The sequence below is a fragment of the Eschrichtius robustus genome, chromosome 16 (genome assembly GCF_028021215.1).
Source record: "Eschrichtius robustus isolate mEscRob2 chromosome 16, mEscRob2.pri, whole genome shotgun sequence".
NCBI classification, from domain to species: domain Eukaryota; kingdom Metazoa; phylum Chordata; class Mammalia; order Artiodactyla; family Eschrichtiidae; genus Eschrichtius; species Eschrichtius robustus.
Window position 1 is genome coordinate 33,798,232 of NC_090839.1, and position 25,410 is coordinate 33,823,641.

Genomic DNA, 25,410 nt, shown 5'->3' on the forward strand with positions numbered 1-25,410 from the left:
ATTTGAGCACATTATGGATATTTTGTCTTTCCTTTGGCCTTCACTACATTTTAATGACTGGGTGCTATAGACTGTTTGTGTCCACTCAAATTCATCTGTTGAAACCTAATCCCCAGTGTGTTGGTATTAGGAGGTGGGGCCTTTGGGAGGTGATTAGGTCATGAGGTTGAAGCCCTCTCGAATGGGAGTAGTGCCCTCATAAAAGAGCCTCAAAGAGCTTGATCTTTTGCCCATTCCACCACGTAAAGACACAAAGAGAAGATGGCTATCTCTGAATCAGGAAGCAGGTCCTCACCAGATAACGAATCTGCCATGCCAAGATTTCTAGCCTCCAAAACTGTGAGAAGTGTTTTTGTTTCTAAGCCACCCAGTCTATGGTTTTCTGAGAGCAGCCATAAAGGACCAAGACAGCAAGTTTACCCAGATCTTTACTGCTCACCTTTCCCTCAGTTATCTCATACAGTACTTCCTAGGTTTGTTTTTCCTCATATTTATGTACTTCATCCAAAGTACTTAAATGGGGGCCTTTGAGTGGCTAGACATAAAATTCTAAGTTCAAAGTTCTTTTTCTTCAGTCCTTAAAAATGTAACTCCACAAACAGGGCTGCTGTTGGAAAATCTGGTGTCCATGGGTTCCCAGCTTTAAAGGGCTTCCTTTTTGCTCATTCTCTCTGGAAGCTTTCAGCATTATTTTTGTCTTTGTCACTCTTAAGTTTTACTATCCAGGAGCGAAGATGAATGAACTACATCAGTTATATACCAACATGAAAGAATCTCACAATAATGAGTAAAATGTGAAAACACATACACCTTTTACATAATGTCCAAAAACATGCAAAACTAAAACGGTAAATTGTTTAGGGATGCATATATATGGCAAAATTGTGAAGAAAAGCAAGAAAAGGATAAACCCAAATGGGGATGTACCAGGAGAGAGGCCCATGGGGTGGGAGGTGGCAGGGCCTTTAGTACTGAAATGTGCTATTGTCCCAACTGGGGGTGAGGACATGGGTATTCTTTTTTAAGTACCTCACACATATTTTCTGCATGTATATAGTGTAAGGTAAGACATTATCACCTTGTAACTGGATGCCTAGCAGTGGCTCATAGGTCAGGATACTGGGAACAGGAAGCAGCAGGTTGAACACCCTATGGGTGTGGCTGTGGTGGTAACTATGGCTGAAACTGCCAGAGACAAACCAGGGATAGAGATGGGGATGGAGGAGCTCTAAGTTTGTTCTAAATTAAGAAACACACCAATAACACACTTCTGGACTTGTCTTCATACCCCACCAGGAGCCACGCCTCTGATTGAATGAGCTGTCACCAGCTGCTCTCAGGCTTGGCTCTGAGCTTTTTCTGGCACCCACACCTCAGCATTTCCCGTCCCAGCCTAAACAGTTGGCCTGAAGGGGCCAAGACTGCTCTGGGAGCCTTTGATTCCACTGTGTGGACACGACAGCCTTTCTGGTCCCTAAAAGGTCTCCAGCCTCCAGATGTCACTAACTTACTAAGAGACTCATAATTTCATGCCAAAGTCCAGCATGAGTGCATCCTCTAACCAAGGTCTCCCTTCCCCCTTGGGCATCCTGCCAAGGAGCCCACCGTGGTTCTCTAGCTGTGGGGGCCAATGATACTTCAGCAACTGCTTTCCTCCTTTGAGTCTTCGAGGTATCTAACAAAGGTGAACTTGTTGAACTAAAATTTTTACTAGTCGAGTTCCCTCCCCTAAGTGATGACTTTTAAATAATGACAGGTTTCTTTAAAGACCAGCCAAAGAAGGTACGTGAACAGCAGAACGGTGTCCAGGAGAGCTTTTATTTGTACGGAACAGTTTTAAAAATACAGAATAAAATAGCTTTATCTCTACTATTATTCACAACATCTGGTCCAAATATTACATATTTTTAAAATACTTAAACGTTTAATGAAGCCATGTTAGAAAAACAATATGAAAATTCTTTTTAAAAACTCCATAAAAGAATTAGACATCTCAAAAAACAACCCCACCCCAAATACCCTCAGTATGCAAAATAAAAAACAAACAAAATCCCAGAAAGGTATATAGCCAAAGTCAGTCACAAAAACTTAAGGAAAATATAGGCATTCCCCACTGTTTTAAGAACAGTCAGAAATTTATTAACATGTCAAACAAAGGTTGTTACGAACGAACAAAAAGGGTATTAACTTGACTGTCAGTAAGACGGCACCACTGGGAAGGGTGTCCTAAGTGTTGGGAAACACACAGAGAGCAATTCTAAGGAGGCTGGATGTTACTAGTGTAGAGTGAAGACGAGGCACAGTCAAGAACAGACTAAAAGGACAGGAATGTGTGGAGGCTGCTGAAAAGGGATCCTCTGCGCTAACGTGCTTCACAGGTCCACGGGCAGATGCTGAACGCTGGCAAAAACGGGCAATCTTCTTGCACTACTCCAGTTGTGACTGCGGGAAGGGTGGAGGGTGGGGGAGATCCTATTCTCTGTGTCAAAATCATAAGGGGACAGAGCACAACACGCATGGCATGTGAGGCCCCAGGGGTTTCCCCAAAGCCAACAGTGGCTCCCTGGAGAAGTGGGCCCTGTGAGAGCTCAGGCTGCCACGGTGTCCAGGGGGCACAGCTGGGTGAGCACACCAGGGGGCAGCAACAGTCACGCCAGGCCTGCTGCCTGCAGCTGAGCATCCACCCCAAGCCGTGGGGGTGAGTGTGCAGGATGCTGCCTTTCTTTGTGCCAGACAGGTTCTGGGATGAGGCTTCCGCCACAGCTCCTTGTTCGTCTCCTATCTGGCCTGACCACTCTTGTGGCATCGATATTATGGAAGATTATAGTTGCCAACTTCAAGTCTAAGTTGCTAGTACCAATATTTCAGCAGAGACATGAATTAAAGAAATAACAACTTAGCTCATGGTCATAAAATATATGCATGGGTAAATAAAGTATACACACATACGAAAGATTCATCAATGGAGAAATTCTATCATCACATGACATTGTCATGAAAATTATCATTCCCTCCCTGGAAAACTGTGACTATTATCCTGGGTAGAAATGTTATTTTACTATATGGAAATACTGTAATATTCATGCATAAACCAGGTTGTCATCATGAAAGCCAGTATTCTACAGTATGAAGCAAATCCTGTGTGTGAATTTGTTACCATGAAAACGGGAAACCATAAGGACCCATGGTTAAGCCACTTCCCTTGCCTTGATCAATCACAAGAAACTTACTACAATCTAACATTTGAAACCATCTTAAGAAAGATTCTGTATCAATGAATCTATGTTTAATTCCCTAGTGAGAATGAGAATGAAAATTGCCTACAAAGACTGGAGCCACTTCCCATTGTGAACCATTTAGATATTTTATCAAAACCAGTGGTGGGTTCGCCCTTGCCGCCACAGTGATATTGCAGCATCTGCTGTCCTATTTGTAAGTTTCTACTTTCCACATCAGGATCACCAATGTAAATGTGAAAACAGTGGGTAGGTATTCACGTGGGAATTGGAGGGTGAATGCCCTGCCCAAGGACATTCACATCCAAAATATCCTAAAACATTCTATTGGCCAATGCATAGCGGGTATGTGGCCCTAGCAATGCAAGTGGGAGGTGCACAGGCACAGACTGTGCATGGCCACTGTGTCCCCCAAAACCTCCCCTTCAGGTGTGTGCTTAAACACAAGAAGCAGATGAATATATTTTTCTTTCAACTACAGACTCATTCTGTGGCGTATCTGCTGGCCAGGGGACACTTCTTAATCTCCTGTCCCCTTCCCCCAACCTTGGACAGAGAATCTAAGTTGGCCCCAATGGAACAAGAAGGGCGAAAACCCTCTTTTTCCAATAGGAGGTGTGGGCACAGGGCTTCTTTGCACATTTGAAGGCTTACGGAAAATATCCCCCCAGACCAGCAGATCTGAAACCTCTCAATAAGCCCGGCCCAGGAGAGTTTTCAGAAGGGAGAGGGTTCCTAGACATCTGAAGCACATGCCCTGAGTGTTACCCACTGGGAGGGAAGATACCTGGGTCAAGTTAAGCTGAAAGGAACTTGTTCCTGAATTACCAATGGTTCAGAGGCTTTCATTTGGATATTTGGTCCTTCTGCTCATCTAGAGAGCTAGAATACTGCAATCTCTGGGATGTTTTACAATTTTCCCCATTGTTCAGAGGAGAGAAATTGGAGATGCTGAGCAAAATACAAATAGAAGGAACTAAGCAACTAAGGGGACAACTAGGGCTGTCAGCCTCGAGGGCTTACCAAGTCAAACAGATGAAAATCACTTAACCAGTGTGCTTCTAAAGTAAATATGCACCAAATACACTTCAAAAAGAACATACCATACAAATTTAAATTTAGAATCTAAGTTCTTCACTTAATCTGCAATAAGGTCTTGGCAAAACAATGCAGTGGCTCTGAAGTGTTCTTGCCAGAATAGGCCTTAAAGCCCCAAACATTACAGGGGTCAAGGAGGCTGTAGTGACACAATAATGCTGCCAAAGACATCCCAGTGTGGTGAGCTGAGCCAGCTGCGGGGGCAGGAAGTTCACCATGTGGACACAAGGCTGCCAAGAGCCATGTGCTCACTGCCTGGTAAACAACCAGGTAACTACTTAAGAAGCACTACCTCAAGAAACAAGGTCACTCAAGATTTTCCCTTGATTGAAAATTTCAAGCCAAATTCAATAAAAGTTATTTTTGTCAGAAACAATTTAATATTATTAATTAGAATTCAACAGAGGGGGCCTGCCAGCTGCTCTTCTTACTACCTTCAACAATAACTTAAACAGGAAAGGCAGCATTTGGCCAGGGGATCTAATCTTCCCCTCTGCAAAATCAAAATCCAGTGGACATTCAACATGGCAACTCACAGAAAGTCTCCTTAAGCCTTAACTGCCAGATATGAATGGCAATAGAACTGCAGTGATTAATTTACCGGGAGGCCGCACCATTCAATATGGCGGCTGTTTGTCACCTGCCGCAGCTTCCCTTCTTCACAAAACAAATTCACGTATAACTTAACCCATGGTTTCTGGGCTCTGGTCCAGTAGTCAGTTTTGATAAATAGATTAAGCATTATGTATTTACACTTTCATGGTATCAAGCAATACAAAACACAACCACAATAATGGTTACTGGCCTTTAAGAGCCAGGACAACAAGCTTCCCTGATGGTGTCAACAGCTTTACAAATGCTGGTTCCTTTCTTAATGGGGGATAGGAGGTGAGGGACAAGTAATAGGTATGTAAGGTAAGAGGGTCACATGGAAAAACACTGATTTCAAAAATCTATAGTAAATAACATTAAATAGGAATAAAATCTTGTAATAATAGATACACACAACAATAACTGACATCCACATGTCAGCAGAACCAAGACCCCCATAAACACCTGCTTGGTGCCCTCATGGGCACTCTATACCCGTCAAACCAGCCAGGAGTGATAAATGCCAGATAGAGTGTCTCAGCTACTAGTAAAAAAAAAAAGAGGCCAATATGAGATGTGCTGGCCCAGCTTGGGCCAGGGTGGCACCAAGAAAGTGCAGTTGAGAATCAGATACTGATTTCAAGGTACCTTCCCTTCCCGTCCAATCCCCCAATTTCCATTTTAATTATATCTGTACAGACTTTACCCATGCACAGATTTGGGCACAGGGTAAGCATGTCACTGTTTTCAACTGGCCAGCAGCCACCTCCTACAGGAGTATCAGGGAACACAGAATCTCATTTGACAATGCAAGGATACTGGTGCCCCTTGACCAGAGGAGGTCTTTGCAGGTGAAGGTCCTGGTGCTTCCAAGCACAGAAAGCCCCTGGACCCTGGAGGTGGCCTGTAAGAAAGCTAGCACAGGGTGTTAGAAGGGGACTGAAAACAAGGAATCGCTGTGGGCTTCAAGCATCCACTCCCACAGGAGGACAGGAACTTCAAATTCAGTGACCATGACCAGCAATGGATGCTCTCAAGGGCAAAGGGTCAAGGGCTTAAATAAAAAGATAGGTGAGACACCATATTAGGCAGGATCACAACCCACAACAAAAAAGCTACTTGTAATCTGTCTTAGCTCTGGGGTGGACAATGTAACTGCAGATCTACAGACATATATGTTACTGCTTGTTACTCAGCAAGGAACTACAGGTTCATGCCTCACTGCGGCTGGGCCACAGGGCGAGCTACGGCTATACTGTGGCCTGCGAGTCTTCATCTGAACTCCGGCTGTTAGCGCTCTTCCTGAGGCCTTTCCATGTGTAGCCTGCAAAGGTTGGGCTGATGGGTAAGTAGCTGAAACATCTGTATTTTTTAATAGTGTTCATGCCAAATGGCAAGTCGTAGGATTCCATGCCATCAAGAGACTTGCTCCCTTTGCCCACGCCCTTCTTCCATTTCCTGATTCCCCTCTCCTCTGGAGTACCTGTGGAACACACACACACAACAAAACAAAAACAGAACAATGGAATGTTTAGTTAAATAGTTCTACCAAGAATTGAGATTCTCCACTGCTGCTACCTCATAGATTGAAAGGAATGGGATGACAGAAAAGAACACTTGAGGAGTAGCCGATGCCCAATCCAGAAATCTAAGAATCACTAATCCCTCAAAACAACCACTTCTCTCTAAAACGCCAATCTGATCTTGCAAAATGGGGCCCAGAGTCATAATTACAACTCACAATGCCTTCACCACTTGGTCATTGCACACCCACCCACCACTCATCCAGACATATCACTTTTTATACTGTTTTGCTCCATTTCAGTGGGTGGGGCGTGTATTTGTCACATATTCCCCACTTGTTGTGCTCCTCTGAGGATGAACTGCCACTGGCATAACACTCCTGGCAATTCTGTACCCTGACAGATGAGTCAGGGAGAAAGATCTGGACCGACAGGGTTCAGCAACTCCTGGACTCCTTTTCAAAAATCTTTCCAGTGCAGAGAGGAGCACTGGCACCTGCTTTTAGCTACATGGGAGCCCTAACAATGTACTTCTCTGCCTGAGCCTGGGTGGTGAGCTTGACTCTATGGTGCAGGGCTTAGGAACCTCTCACATATAAGCTATGCCCTCCCATGGGCATTTCATTAATAAAACTGACTTTAATTTCCATCTGCCTGACTCCTTTGTCTCTCTCTCACTTAGTGCTGACTTAGGAGAGAAAGAGGATGTTACTGGCCTCCCACAAATCTAACACCTTCCACCTATTCATGTGTGTGATTCCTTCTGCCAGATGTGTTCACCCCTCGCTCCCCTAGTAACCTCTTCTTGATTGAGGCTTTTTGGAGGTAGGTTACGGGCAAAATCTCAATAAAACCTTCAAAGCTCAAGAATAAACATCATCCTTCCTTGACAGTGGATGAATCTACTAGTGCATCCATGGCAGCACTTTACAACGATACAAAGCAGCCTCCTCTAGGAAGCTGGGAAGGCCCCAAGGCAGGGCCCACATCATATCCTAGTCCATCACCCGGCACCTGGCATAGAATGCACCAGCTGTGAAACAAGGGCTATGGGTGTTGCAGAGAGAGCGGACTCCATACATCTCTCAGGCACTGGTCCTGGCAGTGGTCTGCCTCTGGAATGACTCATTTAAAGGACAGGCTCCACAAGGAGGAGAAGTGCTGCCCACTGGTAGCAGTTGGCTCAGGAGTGTGTGAACAAGTCAACAAAAGCCAAACTGCAGAGCTCCAGGCAAGGCTGAGCAGAAGGGCAGGCAGCTGGAGCACGCTTAAGGCATCCCGCTGCCACTTCACCATATGCAAGGAATTCATTTGCTTTTTCTTAAATGTAATTCAGCAAGAAGGAAAAAAAAAAACTAAGTTTATTAGCAAAAAAGTGATTCATGAAAGGTGGCTGAAAGTGTCATCTTAACCACTTTAGAAAAGACAGTTTTAACCAGTGATTGCTTTGAACTGATTCACTCTTCCTGCTTCCCATATTTATTTGGCAAAAAAAAAGTATGTAATTACGTATGTAATAAGCATGTTTGATATATACCACATACCTGGGATGGTGTTATCCAAAATAAAAGCCACACAGCCTCCTACAAACATAGCAGTTGTGAGAAGAACATTCAACACTTGATCGATTCCTGTTATCCCTGAAAATGACATAGCAACTGGTCACTGCCAGTCAGAATAGGCCTGCCCTTGACTTAGAAAGGAACACTGGGGTGGACACTAATTGCCAGTCCGTCAATACAGTGCATTAAAGTGTAAATTTCTGCTATGCATGTGTAGATAAATTTTTGCCAGTAACATGTTAAACTACTATGAATGCTTTCAACAATAATCAAAAGTTATCTCCATAAGGAAAATTCCTAACAATGGTTCACAGAAGATAAATCTAATAGAGTGAAGTTCAACCTGTAATGAACTATGAAGACTTTGGGGGTGGAGGGGGGTGTTGTTTGCAGATTAAAAAAAAAATCAATATAAAAGATGGCTGTTGTAAGGCTGAAAATTTTACAAAGTGAATAACAAGACAACAAAAATATTTGTGGAGTCAGCAATCAAATGAAGGGCTTTAGAATTCTGGGTTACTAATTAGTGCTTAGCTTCTTTTAATTAGGAGCAACTTTATTTCTAAAGATGTTATCACATGAATGAGATATATTAAGACAGAAGTTCACACACTTTCTATATTTAAAAATATAATGATCCCCAACAGAAAAATAACACGTGTTTGGTTTGGTGAGAATATGGAGAAATAGAAATCACTGTGTCCCACATACCTGGTGGGAATGTAAAATGGTTCACCTGCTATGGAAAACAGGTGGTTAGGAGTGCAAAGGGCTTCCAGATAAGCTTCGGCCAAGTGGGATTTAAATGAAAAACATAGATGAACATTCATCAGAATGATTCCTGAAGTTCCAAAGTCCCCTCCAACTGGTGGTGAGCTGTTTGTGAACTGCTGGCTGTGGTTCCAACCTCCCCACAAGATTCAAGGCCTGTTTTTCCTACCTGTGACGAGAGGGTTCTGTCTGAGGTAACTTGGAAGGACAAGCCCAAAGAAGATTGAAAATCCAAGCACAAAGAGGTTCCGGGAAGAATTTAAATCAATGAACTGCAGGTTAGACAGTCCAACAGCTGTGATCATTCCTGGAGAGAAAAACATTAGACCACATGTTCCATTATCTCACCTATGGCATGGATGATAGATACACTGTCGAAGACAGACTCCCTACAATGTCCTTTCTCGGTCCCATCAGAACCAGGTTGGCAGACCTGTGTAGTGACAGGACAGGGACCAAAATGTGACAACCTGGGTCTCTGATCCAAATGACCCTCGGCCTAGGCACTATTTGGGCCTAAATAAGGGGCATAAACATCCCACTATGCTTTTTTTAGACCAGGCAGAAAACTAAGGACATTGGTTCTCCCTCAAAAACTTGATTCAAACAATTTCAATTACATTGGGAAATGCACCCAAATATCAAGTCCCTGACTACTACAGTTGAATGGCACAGAGATCGAGTCCCATCGTAAAAATGGTCAGTTTTAAATGGCCCAGAGGGGAAGATATCTGAGTTTAAATCAATTAGAAATGGCAATTAGAGGGAATAAAATTTAATTTGATTTTTCCTAGCTCAATTATTCTACCTTTAACATCAATTCAACCCAGAAAGTGATATGTGTTTATATGTTTTTAAGGTATGTCCTTTTGTATTTTAAAAAAGAAATTTATCGTTACCTTCAATCTCACTGAAGGGATTCCTTAGCAAATGTGAAGAAAGAAAAGGAGCCTGAGAAGGAAGCCGGCTATCAAGGAAATGGAATTTTACCAAAGAGAGTACAGAAGAGGGCGCCAAGCACAGGATCCGGGAGCGAGGCGAAGAGGGCGCTGAACTTTCCAATCATGCCTAATGCGAGCATGAGTGCTGCGCCGTACTGTATCACCCGACGACTGCCAACCTGTGGGACACACAGAGGGCAGAGAAAGGCGTTCACCTCGAGGCTCTCCAGCAGCACACACAACTACTCAGGCCCCGTGGGAAAATGTGACAAAACCCACAGGCAAAATCTGGATTACTCTTAAAACTTTTAGTTAAGAGGGTTCAGTCTCATTTCACAATGAGGATACTCAATTAGAGTACTCAATACTCTAAACACATAAATATTACTATAAACACAACTAGAGTAAAAAGATCACCACCACCTTTCCTTGTTTCCATCCCATCCGGTTCTTGCCAGAAGCTGACTGTTCTGCTCTCCTTGACTACGGGGACCCTGGGGCTCAGCCTTTGCATCTCCGAGCCCTGGGCAATGTCACCTCAGTGTGCACCTGCTCCTGCGCTCTGGTCCTGGGTTTCTAATGCCCACAGTCACTGGCCAGGACGATCTTCTAGTGTCTCAAATGCAAAATGCAAAAACTACACTTGGCCCCTGCTTCTCTTCTGGGTTCTGGCAAATCAGACAAAACCCCCAAACATTTCTGGAACTACTTTTCCTCCTGGTGTATTACTCATTAGAGGTGGCACAGCCTGGAGACCAAAGAGTGCAGGAGCTGCCTGGCTCCTGTCTCTGCTCCACCTCTAACTATGAGACAGGCATTAGCCTCTCTGGGTGGCAGGATCCTCATCTCCGTAACAATGAACGGTGTGCTTCTGCTTTGAGGATTAAATGAGATGCATGTAAAATAGTCTGAACTGCACCTGGGAAGCATTAGGTTATTTGACAGCCTCCCACCTGAACTTGCTGCCTCTGGCCTTTCCTCTGCCCACATGTCCTCCCCACTACGATGGAGTGACCTCTTTAACATTGTGATTTGGGAGGTCAGTCCCCTGCCTAAGTCTTCGGGTTCTCATCCCCCTTCTGGCCAGTTCTCAGACACATCTTTCAAAATACTACCCCAATGCTACCTCTTCTGCAAAGCCTTCTTTGATTCCAAGGCTTGGCTTCCCCAACTCTGGACTTCTGCGGCACCATGTAAAGCATTTCCCATGTGGTCCCAACTTTATTGGTTAAGCTTGATCTCTGCCTTCTAGAAGCGTCCATCTAGTCCACTGTCACCCAGGTAGCGAGAGATGGAGCTAGCACTGGGCTCAAGAATCCTGCACTGTTGGCCCCTACTCTGTGTTGCCTCTCCCAGGAAAACATCCTGAGGACATAAACTGGATAAAAGAGGTTCCAGAAATGGAATAGTGCCCACAGGGCTTTATGTATGACTTACAGTGAATAGAAGATGGCTACTTAAATTTTAAGTAACTAAAATGAAATGAAGTGTAAAAGTCAGTCCGTCAGTTGTACTAGCCACATTTCAAGTGCTCAGTAGGCATGTGTGGCTGGGGGCTCCCACAGGGGATAGTGCAGGTACAGAACATTTCCACTACTGCACTGCTCTCCTGGATGATGCTGGGCTGGACCTTCCAACAGCTTCTCAATGTGCCCAAGGGTCAAGTTCAGAATAAGAATTGAATCTTTCACTGAGCTGTCCAGCTAGAATCAGTCACAGCTGACACTGGAGCCTAGCGTCCATTACTCCAACTTACAGTTCCTCCCATTATACCACCACTATGTGCAGGGGAGCAGTGAAAAGGTCATGCAAACTGGCAAACGGAGCAAAAATTACTTACGCTTGGCTGTAACACATGATTAGGAAGGCTTTCATTTACAAATAGCTTGTTTTTCAGCATTTTCAAGGACCTACTACGTGACCAGCACTTGGGAAACTGGGATGGGGGGTGGTGATGGATACAAAGATGAGTAAGTCACAAGCTTATGATCAAATAATTGTACTGTTGCAATTGTTATGTTGCGTGGGAGTCCAGTGGGAGGAGATAACTCTGAAAAGTTGGGGAGGGTTCCCTGGAGATGGTCTTGAGGCATGAGTAAGAGAAAGAGCAACCAGACAGAGGGATCCACCTCCCAGCAGGGTCAGCCCTGTTAGGTGTGCAGGGGGGAGGGCTGAGCTGGCCCTAGGGATGCCTGAAACAATAAATCTCTTATGAAAACCATTCAAGGAAGGCTGATCTGCCTTAGATGCTGTCCAAAAAAAGCAGCAAGTTAGCCATTCTTCTGTTCAACAAACATTAACTGAGTGCCTATTATACATTTCTGTTCCAAACACCAGAGACACAGCCCTAAAATCCCTGCCCTGCTGGTACTTACATGGAGCCTTCACATCTCCTTTCTCCACTCCCTGGAATCACCTCCCAGACTCCCTTCTGATCTCCTTCCTGAACTGTGGCTTTGCCTAGGGCCATTGAAAAATCAACACTGCATTTCTGACTTTCCAAAGTGTTCAACAGGGTGGTATGCTGCAGAGAAGAAATGACCTCCCTCTGGATACCATCAAAGAGACAGTTCAGCCAGGGAAGATGGTGTTTACTCTTCCTAGAAATAAACTTAGGGCTAAATATCATATAACAGTATCTCTATTTTGCTTATTTAACCCATGCTAGGTGCTTTACGTCAAGTTATTAATTCCAAAACCTTGCAAGCTATCTTTATAGACAAGGGTATAGAAACTCAGAGAGGTGACGTAACTTGCCCGTGGTCACTTTAGGAGAATGTGATGGAGCCAGGGCTGGATCCAAAGCAGCCACCTCCCTACCATGCCATGCTGCCCTTCTCTGTGGGACAGACACTGGAACACACTCAGCAGAGAAGTCCTGCACATGGAATCCAACCCATCCAACCCTCAGAACTTCAGAAAACACAATGGGGTAGGCAGCCTCAACTCTGATCAAATAGTTAGAATGTCCATGTCTGTACATGGAACGCCATAACTGGATGAAGGATAGCAAACAGTGGAGTTGCCAGGAAATGGAGGTAGATTCTCCGCAAGAGCCACAGATGACCCTCTTTCTATTTGTTCTGGAAGTCTGAGACAATGGTCCAGACAGTGCTGTCTGGAAGAATTTCATACAGTGATGGAAACGTTCTGTATCTGTGCTTTCCTTTGGCAGCCACCAGCCACATGGGGCTACTGACTACCACATTAGACAACACGGATCTAGATCTAGAATTGTCAGATTTCAGATCTCAGTTCTAATCAGAAAAATGACTGTCCCAAGTCCTTCAGCTGGACAAGAGGCAGAATACTGCCTATAACCTTGTGCTTCCTTTTTCCTGGGCAGGAATCTTCCATCAGCCACATGGCTCAGGCCACAGAGAAGTTTCTGGTGCAAGTCCTACTTCCCCACCCCAAGGCATCTGTGTAGATGGCTCAATTATACCCCCTTGTGAGTCAGGGCAATGGAAACCAATTCCAGGGCTGATACTGCTCTCAAATGGATAAGACCTTCACCTAGGGTAAGTGGGTCCAAAGGGATTCCGAGGTAAGATCAATTGGCTCAATTAAAAAATGCGGGCAGGGTGCCTTTTCAGAATAAGCTAGCACCATCCAAATTATAATAAAGATAATTATTCCCCAAACCAGCTCAGTCAAGTTTTAGAAGGAACCTTAGTGACAGCACTACTTACTCCCTACAGTGACCTTGGTTAAATTATGTGATGATGTGTTTTAAAAAGGTGCAGAAAGGGAGCTGGCTTGTTAAACTGTTTCCCCAAGAGTCCCTCCATCTATAATAATTTTACTACTCTGTTATTTTGGATTAGTTATATGTCTACAGGTTCATGGCAGCAAACTGGCTAAAGAGTGAGTGGCTTATGCCCCATTTGGTGCCCATTTGACCCTTCCCTTAGCTCTGTGTGCTCAGCATCTGCTCTCACCATGGGCAGCAATAGAACCCAGGCATCCTGGAGGAAGTGCCCATCAGGCAGCCCTCACATGTCATGTGCCAGGAGCAACAGGCAGCAGGTGGGGCCACCAGCACACCTGAGGCTGAGCTCTGTGATGGCCTGGCCAACTTACAGGAAACCAACCAGCATGTCAGGCTTGCACAATGCATGCCCTGCTCCCTCTCACTTGGATTTGCAGTTATAATTAACCAAACTACGTATTTGGTTTCTTTTTATCTGGTTATATAATCTTGCAGAGGGCTGGAGAAGGATTTCTAATTTTAGAGAGGTCAAACAGTTCTAGAAGGCTCCAGCCCACCCCCAAGTTCTCAAGTTCAGGAGGAAGACCTCTGACTCACGCAGGCCACCCTAGACGGTGAACCAGTTCTAACGGTGTCTAGCTGCGCAACACACAATGGCCAGGGCCGAGCTGCATTCCTCAACACCCTGGGCAAACAGCAAGCTTTGGCCCAAAGCAACTGGGATATAAAATTTATTTGCTAGTAAATTTGAAAGGCCGAGAAGCAGCCTCCTTTTTACTGAAGCTGGACTGTGGTGTCTGTGTTTGGAGTGGGGTGGGGAGGAGAGACAAGTGGGGAGGACTTCAGACCCAGGCACTGCTTCAACCTGAGTGACTCGCTGTGGTCTGTTCTGCCACTAACTCCACAACAGATTTCATCTGAAAGAGAAGAATGATGCTGCTGCACTCTGAAAACTGTGTTACTGTAAGATTGATTTATTTGTAATGAGTAATATAATTTCTCATCTAGAACTAGTGCCATCTCCTAACTGGTCTCCTGTTTCTATCCTCTCTCCCGCCCACCATGTTCTACTTTCATCATAGCAGCCATAGTGATTCTTTAAAAAAAAAAAAAAAAATCAGATGGAGCCACACCCTGCGGCCCCCACTTCCACTCGGCCCCTGGCCGCCTGTAGGGCTGCAGCACCTGGCCCTCAGCTACCCCAAGAACCTCACCTGCTCCTACCAGGCCGACGCCCACTCCCCTCTCTGCTTCCTGCCCCACTGGCCTCCTTGCTCATCTGCAGGGTGCCAGCCTGCTCCTGTGATAGGCTTTGCACTGGCGGTTGCCCTGCCGGAATGAATGCCCCTCCCCAGGTACCTGCACAGTTCCCTCCCTCAGCTTCGTCAGGTCTTTGCTCAAAGTCATCTTCTCAACGCGGCTTAGCCTGACTACCCGATTTAACACTTACCCTCCTGATCCCCCACCCTGCCCCATATTTCTGTCATACTTATTATGCTTACTATTTATTGCTTGTCTTCCTCTGTTAGAATCTAAACTCCATAGACGATGGGGATATTTCTCTTTTTTATTCACTGATGTATCCCAAGTGCCTAGAACAGTAGCCTGGCAAAGGGTCAGTGCTTAATAAAAATTTGTGGAATGTATGAAGGAATAGCACCTGATGCCTGCCTACCCAGGTCAGTCAAGGCGAAAGAGACCTCTATCAGCATTCCAAAAACCCATCAATGAAAAAATAAGAGATGGGGAAGAAGATGATCTCGGAATTGGAGGCCATCCTTTTGGAACTCACAGTGGCCAGACCAATCAATGAAATGGATCAACATTTTGAGGCCCAACCATTTAATTAGAAAAATATTTGTACCTTAGTAATTCCCAAAACTCCAATGTTGGGACTGGATGAAGTAGAGCCATTCCCAGTACCAAATATGCCATCGAGAACACAGGAGAGACCCTCCACGAAAATCCCCCTAAAACGTAAAGGAATGGGGGAAAGAAAAACATTCATTCCATGGGAGAAATACTCTGAAATACACTCTAAATGGTTGTGGCCCAAAGGCAGGGCCCACAGACCTGTAGCCTCCACACTCCCCAGGAGGGGTTAGCAATGCAGACTCTCAGGCCCCACCCCAGATCCGAAGACCTGCATTTTAACAGGATTCTCCATGCTCATTCAACTTTGAGAAGCACATCTCTGAACCACACATCAGACACAAATGTTTAAAAATTATTCCAAGTTAAAAGATTTTAGCCAGAAATATAAAGTCATTTGTTGGAATCTAAGACAAACATGGGTCATCCATTGATTTGACTCCTTTCCTATTACTATATAGTTTTATCAGAAAGGAAATGCTTTGTAATTTTGTAAACATTAAAACTTTTAAAAGAATCAGTATATAAGTAATTTACTCATATGCAATAACTCCATTAGAGAAAAACAGAAAAACCAGGACTCTAAACCCCAACAGAACCAATGGAAGAGATGCTAAGACACCAGCCCTTTGGATCTCATCACACACAATCCCTTCTGGAAGGGTGGCAGCTGGCTGGGAAAGGCGGAATGATCTGGGCTATTTTCTCTTCTCTGCAGCTTCCACAGGGCCCAATTTGCCCCCAGCATCCAGAAACTAAAGACCAGATGTGCTGAGAATATAAACTCCACAGCTCATAAACCTCTAGATTCTACAGACTTCATTTATTCCTGCTCTTGTCTCTCTCTATATGAATTGTAACTGTGAATAGAACAGCTGGGAAAACAAGAAATCAAAGGGGACAATATATCCATGACCCAAACCAAGCAAAGAACAATGGCAGTACCTGGTACTTGTTTTGGTGAGTTTAAGGTCTAAGGTCTGGAGTGATCTCACAGAGAATGTCTTATACGATTGTTACCATGAGGAAGAAGGGTGGGAATTCTGCTCCATATTATGGATGAGGAAAATCAGGGCAAAATGGGGGCAGTGACTTGTCCAAAACAAACAGTCAATAAAGAGCCCTGGTGCTTGGCTACTTCATGTTGAAACTCTTGGTTATCCAAACCAAAGAGCAAAGTATGAAGCGCTGGGCCCGATGAAGAGCTCGTTTTTTCTCAGGAACGCACCTGTTTATTGCATGGATGGGGGGCGGTGGGGCACAGGACAGCCTTGCACAGGCGTAGTAGTCCCCGATAGACTCGATAATACTGGCAACGACCGCACTGAGCATGCCGATGACACCAGCCGCAGAGATGGTGGGCAGTCCCCATTGAACTAAGGAAGGAAAACAAGCATGAAAGCCTCATGAACTTTCTTAGAGAGGCAGGCAAAAGTTTTCAGGACATTTGAGTCATTCAGTATGTCAGAGGACTCTACAAGATCCACTCAGATTTTTGAAGCTCATGGAAACTATTTGTTTATTTTTACACCTAAGTCATCAGTGCACTAGACGCCTGGGAACAGTTTCTGAGTTGGATGAAGACAGCCATAACCAGGATTGGTCTGCTTTATTTAAAAGAAGAAATTGTTTGGCTGGAAGAGGCGGGTGCTACTCTTCCTGCTTCAAAGCCACACTCAGTGTCTGTTAAATTACAGTTCAACACAGCCTGCTTTGTTGGCATAGGAATTTGTATGAAGAGAGGATTTTTAGCCCTGCTGTGCAAAGCATGACACAAAATAGTGCTCCTGCCCAGGGGGTGGCATCAAATGAAAAGTCACCAGCTAAATTTAAATCCCAAGAGTAAAGCATGGCACAAAGTATAGACAACCCTTCTCTAGTATAATTCCAGCACTTATTTTTGTTTAAGTAAACCATGTTATGGGAAATTAAAGAGTTTCCTTTAAGAAAGCAAAGTCCCCAGGTAGCTTCATTTTGAGTATCCTACCCAGATTTAATTTTTAGTATGGTTTTTTTTTTTCTTTAAAAGTATATCTATTTGGATACCGAAAACCATTGATCTTATTTAATAAAAATATCATGAGGAACCTTCACTGTTAGAACAAATAGACTTCTTTGTAAAGTACCTAGACCTTCTTTCCCTGAACCGTTAGTTATAATAGAGCTACTAAATAGAAAGGACAGTGAAAAAAGAAATGTATAAAATGTTCTCTTGTGCAGGGGCCAACAGTGTACTGAGGGATCAGGACACTAAAAGATCTTGGAACCAGTGCAATGATTAGACTTCAAATGAAGGCAACCCAAACCAGGTCACAATGAGTACCAGTTAGGAAGTCAGGAAGTAGCATAGTCCCTGTCCAAGAAGGGCCTGGAGAGCAGGAGACAGGTGGAGAGGGCGTTCTGGGTAGGCAGCAGCCTGAGCCTCAGTGGATGGACACAGCCAGGCAGGAATAGGCTAGTGCTCAGCAGAGGGGGGTGTGCAGCATGGGGCAGGTAGGTTGGGAAGGCCTTGACCAGCCCCCTGGAGGGGCTTGGCCTCTGTCTCATAGGTAATGGGAGCAACCACAAGTTTGGGAAGAAAAAGATGACACGTAAAGTAAGATGTGCAGAATAAGCCTGGAGTGTGTGTGTGGACAGAACTTTTCCTGCCTGGAGCTCACTTTACCCTGTGGGAGCTGACCAGGGGGTGCAGAGGCAGCCTGTGGTCAGGGGTTCAAGGTGCAGACCCACCAGCAACTGGCTTGGTCAACATCTCGTCTCTGCATTGGTTTGGAATGGATTCTTCTCATGCAAATGATTTCTTTATCAAGCAACATTTTGTGTTTTCTAAATAACCTTTTATATGGTTACCTTTGCTGATTGTACCACTGTGGTTTCATTTTAGTATCTTGATTTTGGGGGTTGGATTCTTGTTTTATTTTGCCATTTATTATTTTTCAGAAATTGCCTTTTATTTTCTGTCTTTTTACTTGTTTATTGCTTTCTTATTTCTTCCCCTTTGCCTGAAATCCTTATTTTTAAAATCTTTATTCCATTTACTTCAACATTTAAAATTTGTAATCTTAATTTTTGATCCCTTTTCCTTCAGATTATTTATTTATTTAAATTTTAAACCTGTGGGCTTCCAGCCTTCTATTTAAGTCTGTTATTTCATCTTTCCTCTTATCTAGAAGCTTTAATTTATTTTGTTACTTTATAGCAGAGTTTCTCAACTCGGCACTGTTGACATTTTGGACCAGAAATCTGTATTTTAACAACCAATCCAGGTAATTCTTAGCATATTAAAGACTAAGAACCACTGCTCTAGATATATGAAAACTTGTCTCTGGATTAAGCCAAATCATTAGAGAGTACATAAGACTACATGCTCTAGCTCTGGAAGTAGCTCTTTATCTAGGGGAGCTCTGGCAATAGAGAAGCTGGTGGCAGTCAAGGGCTGTTGTCAAGACGAGCCAGACAGCACTCTCTGCAGTCATGACATTAAGGCCCTGTCGAACTCAGTTATGCCTCCTTGTGCATGGGCCCCGTGGTACCTGAGCAAAATCTCTCTGGTCTCTCAAGACACGCACAGCTGCTTCTCCTGGACAGCCCACTCTGTGTTTCTATTTGTGCTCATCTTGGGAGCCACATGCACAGGCAGCGAGGACCACCCCGAATGTGCCGTGGGGGCTTCCTCCTACCTGCCCTCCCATGCCTCCTCCTGACTCCCTCACCAATCGACTTTTAAACTCACTTTATCTCAGATTACGTGTATGTTTATGAACCATGTACTGGGGAGGAATAGGGGGAACGAACTTGTGTATACATAAATACATACTTATACCATATAATCTGATGAGAATGTTTTTTAGAAAGACTAAGCTTTTTACAGTGTTTGTAAATGTGTCAAGACCAGAAGGAACAACTGCCAGCATCCCTATCATTTAACATGCTTAGAACAGTTATCTTATCTTTTTTTTCGGCCATGTCGCGGCATGTGGGATCTTAGTTCCCTGACCAGGAATTGAACCCGTGCCCACTGCAGTGGAAGCACAAGAGTCCCAGCCACTGGACCGCCAGGGAAGTCCTTAGAACAGTTATCTCTAACCCAGTCTTAATATCCTTGGCTCTTCCTCCTTGTCATAAAATATGAAAATGTGACTGCTGGACAGGGGCATAAATTGGCACAACCCAACTAAGTTCAGGTTTCCATTCTAATAAAAACCTTAAATGCCAGGAACAGACTCTTCACAATACAACAAGAAGCATGTAATCATCACTGGGTTCACACCAATCACTTTCAGGGCTGGGGTCTAGAAAACGCTGCACATGAATCCAAGTGATACCTCACAGATGGGGATTAGTACACCTCTGCCACCTGGCCAAGAGTTACCCAACACTGAAATTATAAATTAAGATCCATCATCCAACCATTTGTGAATGAATATTAGTTTACCTGACAGCTGTGACCAAATTAAAAAAAAAAATTATAGCTACCCATTAAAAGATTATACAAACTCCATCATGCTTGAGCCGTCTGCTAATCTTCAGGCCCCTCCCACTCAAGTCTGTTCATTTCAGTGGCTTGGGTACTGTGCAGCTCTGTACTTGCCTTTCTAAGCAGCTGCCCTCAAATCCTGGCCACCAGAGCTCAAATCTGGCAAGAGACCCCTTTATGTCTGGGATTTTGTCCTAGTGGAACCAAAAGAAACAACCAGTATACCTGAGAAGGGAGCTGGTTAGTCTCTGTGTGTTAACTATGGCCCTCTGGGGACAAAGCCTCCTGCCTCCCTTTTCTGCTGTCTAATCCTCTAAGGGCCAGAATGGTAAGACTTCTAGGGCATGCTCTGGGACAAAGAAGGCCTTTCGTGTTTCAGAGCCTCCTGCCAACTTCCAACTCCTCTAGGTTGGGCCCTTGTGGGCTCCTGACCCCTCTTGGCCACCAGAATACTTACATGGGTATGGGACCTTAAACCACGGGGCTACCAGAAGCACACCCTGCCTGGCATCAGTTCGAGCATAGAAGCCATACTTCGTGCTGTCAGGAGGGAAGACATCTGTTACTGTGAAGATGAAGCAGAGCAGCCAGGACACAAGGATGGCCAGGATGATCTGAAGTGGTTAAAGGAAAAAGCTCTGTCAGGCCAACAGAAGTGGTGGTTGTTGGCAAAAGACGCCTTCTTGCAGTCGGAATATCATACCCCAGAGCCCATCATCATCAGTACTTTGCAGAAAAAAAACATAAGGGATCTGCTTAGAACCTATTCCTTGAATGGAATCACATTTAGAGAGAGTAGTTTTATGCAGTGAAGTTATTTAGCCCGAATCTGGCTAGTAAAATAAGAATAATGGACAATGGGCCTGAAAAGGCCACTTGGAGTCAGACCTCCCTCAATTCCAAGGACAACCAATGTCCTCTCACATACTGCTAAAAGGACTCCAGAATTGGAAACTTCCACTGCTTTTAAATTTTAGGTCCGTGGTGATTTGGGTGGTCATTAGTACCCTGGTATCATCACACAGACATGGTCCCCCCAGGACGACCTGCTTAAAACCCCTCTTCTCACATAAACATTTTACATATGAACCAAAGGCAATATTGCCAAAAAAAAAAACAAGGTGACTACTCACAGGGAACATTTTGAAAAGCTGTAACTTGTATGCAGTCCATCCTTTCTTGGATTTGTAAATTGGGAGAGGAAATTTAACATTTCTGGCATATTGAGAAAACAGTAATACTAGGAAAATTGTCCTGAGGAGAGAAAGAAAATGATCTAGGTTAAAGGCTGTTATGTCTGTGTTAAAAATAATACTCAAAGCTTCAATGGCAAAATTGACCACACGTGTTCAACTCATTTCTCTACAAAGCTGCTAGTCCTCTATTATTTGGGAAATCATATTTTTTGGAAATGATTTTTGGATCTTAACATTTCTAGATATGGAAATGAAATTGCCATGTAAATGCTTTGGCTAAATATTCCTTAATAGAATAAGAAAACCCAAAGAGTGTACACACTGATAGGAAAAGCTCACACTATGTAAGGGAACAAGACAAGATGCCAGATACAACATACTGCACAGTATAATTACAACTATAAATTAACTAAAAAGCAGCTACCACACAAGAGTGCATGTACACACACACATGCATGCATGCATGCATGCAAACAGGTAAGAAGGACAGGATCCAAAATGCTCACAAGGATTGGCTTCAGGTGGCAATGTGATTTGTGACCTTTTTTTCCCCACTTTTCTGTATTTTCTGATTTACTTGTAAGGAACATAAATTACTTTTTAAAAGCAAAAAGTAAAACTTCAATATTTAAGAAAGCTATATACAGTAGAATTCAATATTAATAATAATATTCCTGAGAGGTTTCTGTGTCAGACATTACACATAGGTCTTCCTGCCCATCATCCTAGCCTTCTACAGCAGATTCTATAACCATCCACTTTACAGAGAAACAAAGCCAGCAGTCCAAGATCATGCAGCTACGTGGGCCAGAGGTCTAGATCTACAGCCTGGGCTCTGAACTACTTTGCCACACTGTTTGTGAGGGCAGGGATGCCTGGGTTGACTCAAAAGTTTCTCTCTACCGAGTCCCACACTCTTGACCCAGGTACACTGAATGCTGCAGGAGGCAGGTCGGCTGGTGACCCCCCTGCAGCAGGACTCAACACAACCTCATCCGCCTGGTGCCCCATGTGTGGCAGGTGTGGGATGGCTTCCCACCGCTGAAATGATGAAGGCGTACAACAATATGTCTCATCACCCATAGGGACTCATTCTTTCCCTTACAACCTGAGGTAGAGTTGGCAGGAAGAGTCGATTCTCAGTCAAAGTTAAGCTTAATTGTTCCTGAGCACAGTTCTAATTGCTGAGATGGAATTATCAGTTTCACTGAGAGCTGGTCAACTGCAGCTTCATGGTCACATTCCACCTGAGGTGTTGACTGCAGCCGGCCGCCATTCTACCATCTCCCCACCTATGCAGGCACTTCGCTGACCTGGTACCACCACAAAGTCATCAGACCAGCACCAGTTCAAGAATGAAAACGTAAATGGTGCCCAAGTTATTCCAACTACCCCAGGAAGGTGAAGTTTAACAAAAACCAATACGACAATGAGGGATACTAAAACAGGTGTATTTTAAACTTAGACCAACGTAAAATTTTCACGTCTTAAAAAAGTTATTGGTTTTCTTCCAAAGTATATACTAAGATCCAAAAAAGCCTGGTATCTATTATTACTGTTATCATTATTGCAGGCAACATCCCACCTGACAGTTACACCTGCATTATGGTGTTCACTTTTCAAAGCACGTTTAAAAATGGAAAGGAAACACATAACAGAATCCAAGGAAGGTCACCCAGATCTCAGGCTCAAATCTGGCAACTGAAATTGAGTAAGTGAACTGGGCAGGTGAACACTACTCTTCTATTTTTTATCCTCAAATACACCTGTGGGGCAGGTAGGGCAGGCAGCCCCACTGCAGAGAGGCAGAAGCAGAGGCTCAGCGGTGGGTGATGTGTCTGAGTTCACAAGACTTGGCCTAGCACATAAGGGACAGGAGCTGAACCCCGATCCTCAGGCCAGGGTTCGTGTTCACCACACCAGGTGTTTTCCATCTCATGTTACATTTTGCTTGTCTACCTTTGTTTTAACCTTACCTATATTATGCAAGCAATGCATACTAAGATTTAGAAAAATTATAAAAGGCAGATAAGCAAAAAGAGACAAAATCTTGAAGACTGCTCATCATCTCACATTGGGCGATAAGCATGCAGCATTCTGGTCTATCAATTCCCAGGGCTTTTCAGAGCAGCGGTCCCCAACCTTTTTGGCACCAGGGACCGGTTTTGTGGAAGACAATTTTTCCACGGACGGGGGGGCGGAGGGGATGGTTCAGGTGGTAATGTGAGCAATGGGGAGCGGCAGGTGAAGCTTCGCTCGCTCGCCCGCCACTCACCTCCTGCTGTGCGGCCCAGTACCTAAAAGACTGTGGACCAGTACTGGTCCGCGGCCTGGGGGTTGGGGACCCCTGTTTTAGAGCATGTCATTGGGTCCCAGGCACTGGGATAGAGAGGGAGACAGGACTATCTGATGTCATCCTTGCCCCTGGAGCACAAACAGATCATCATTTGGCCCAAACTCAAATCATACTTTACATGCTACTTCCCAACTAGCTTGCAGCCCCAGTTAACGCCCTGACCTCAAGAGATGGCAACCTGCATCAGCACCTTAGTGGCTGCTTAGCATTCCATCTAGTGGATGTACCACATCTTATTTAAACACGTCCCCTAAGGTATGACACTGGGAGCAACGAAACAACTGCAATGAATCATCCTTCCCTGGCACCAGTCTGAATGTCTCCTTATGACAAGTTCCTAGGACTAGAACAGATCTGTCAAACAGTGAACACCTTATTAAAAAGTGTTTAATACAAACTGCTAAATACATACAGAAAGGTTGGGTGAATTTACAATCCCACCCAGAGACCAGTGTCCATCTGCTGATGTGACCAACAAGGGCTTTCCAAAATATACAAACAGCTCATAAAACTCAATAACAAAAAACCAAACAACCCAATCGAAAAATGGGCAGAAGACCTAAATAGACATTTCTCCAAAGAAGACACACAGATGGCCAACAGGCACATGAAAAGATGCTCAACATCACTAATTATTAGAGAAATGCAAATCAAAACTACAATGAGGTATCACCTCACACCAGTCAGAATGGCCATTATTCGCAGTGGTTAAGAATCCGCCTGCTAATGCAGGGGACACAGGTTTGAGCCCTGGTCTGGGAAGATCCCACATGCCATGGAGCAACTAAGCCCGTGTGTCACCACTACTGAGCCTGTATGCTGCAACTACTGAAGCCTGAGCACCTAGAGCCCATGCTCCGCAACAAGAGAAGCCCCTGCTCACCACCACTAGAGAAGGCCCATGCACAGCAACGAAGACCCAATGCAGACAAAAATAAATAAATAAATAAATAAATAATTTTTAAAAAAAAGAATGGCCATCATTAAAAAGTCTATAAAAAACGAATGCTGGAGAGGGTGTGGAGAAAAGGGAGCCCTCCTGCACTGCTGGTGGGAATGCAAATTGGCACAGCCACTATGGAGGTTCCTCAAAAAACTAAAGACAGAGTTGCCATATGATCCTGCAATCCCACTCCTGGGGATATATCTGGAGAAAACTCTAATTCTAAAAGATACATGCACCCCAATGTTCACTGCAGCACTATTTACAATAGCCAAGACATGGAAATAACTTAAATGCCCATAGATAGATGAATGGATAAAGAAGATGTGGTACAGAAACTAACACGATATTGTAAATCAACTATACTTCAATTAAAAAAAAAACAACCTACACTTAAAAAAGAAAGATGTGGTACATATATGCAATGGAATACTACTTAGCCATAAAAAAGAACGAAATAATGCCATTCGCAGCAACATGGATGGACCTAGAGATTATCATACTAAGTGAAGTAAGTCAGAAGGAGAAAGACAAATACCATATGATATCACTTATATGTGGAATTTAAAATATGACACAAATGAATTTATCTATAAAATAGAAACAGACTCACAGACATAGAAAACAGACTTGTGGTTGTGAAGGGGGAGGGGGGAGGGGAGGGATGGACTGGGAGTTTGGGATTAGCAGATGCAAACTATTGTATATAGAATGGATAAACAAGAAGATCCTGGGACTTCCCTGGTGGTCCAGTGGTTAAGACTCCATGCTTCCACTGTAGGGGGCACAGGTTTGACCCCTGGTTGGGGAACTAAGATTCCGCATGCCATGTGGCGCAGCCAAAAAATAATCAAAAACAAACAAACAAAAAAATAAAAAAACAAGCTCCTACTGTATAGCACGGGGAACTATATTCAATACCCTGTGGTAAACCATAATGAAAAAGAATGTGTATATATATGTATAACTGAATCACCTTGCTGTACAGTAGAAATTAACATAACATTGTAAATCAACTATACTTCAATGAAATAAATTTAAAAAAAAAAGAGTGTCCATTTGCTACTCACTGCAACACAGGGTCTTATACTTTTAAATCCCTACCAATTTCATCAATTTAAAAAGCTGTATC

The 25,410-nt window shown here is 44.0% G+C and overlaps 1 protein-coding gene across 1 annotated transcript in view; it reads right to left on the reverse strand.

Annotated features, from left to right (window-relative positions):
• Nucleotides 1-1,914: 1,914 nt before the first annotated feature.
• SLC23A2 (solute carrier family 23 member 2) overlaps nt 1,915-25,410 on the reverse strand; it is a 141,393-nt gene continuing 117,897 nt past the window's right edge. Inside the window, exons 9-16 of the mRNA XM_068565940.1 lie at nt 20,917-21,037; nt 20,241-20,397; nt 16,535-16,682; nt 15,299-15,404; nt 9,772-9,901; nt 8,951-9,088; nt 7,993-8,088; nt 1,915-6,408 (exon numbers count right to left, since the gene is read on the reverse strand). Of these exons, the coding sequence (XP_068422041.1) occupies nt 6,176-6,408; nt 7,993-8,088; nt 8,951-9,088; nt 9,772-9,901; nt 15,299-15,404; nt 16,535-16,682; nt 20,241-20,397; nt 20,917-21,037 (1,129 nt within the window). The 3' untranslated portion in view covers nt 1,915-6,175. The remainder of the gene's footprint in view (nt 6,409-7,992; nt 8,089-8,950; nt 9,089-9,771; nt 9,902-15,298; nt 15,405-16,534; nt 16,683-20,240; nt 20,398-20,916; nt 21,038-25,410) is intronic.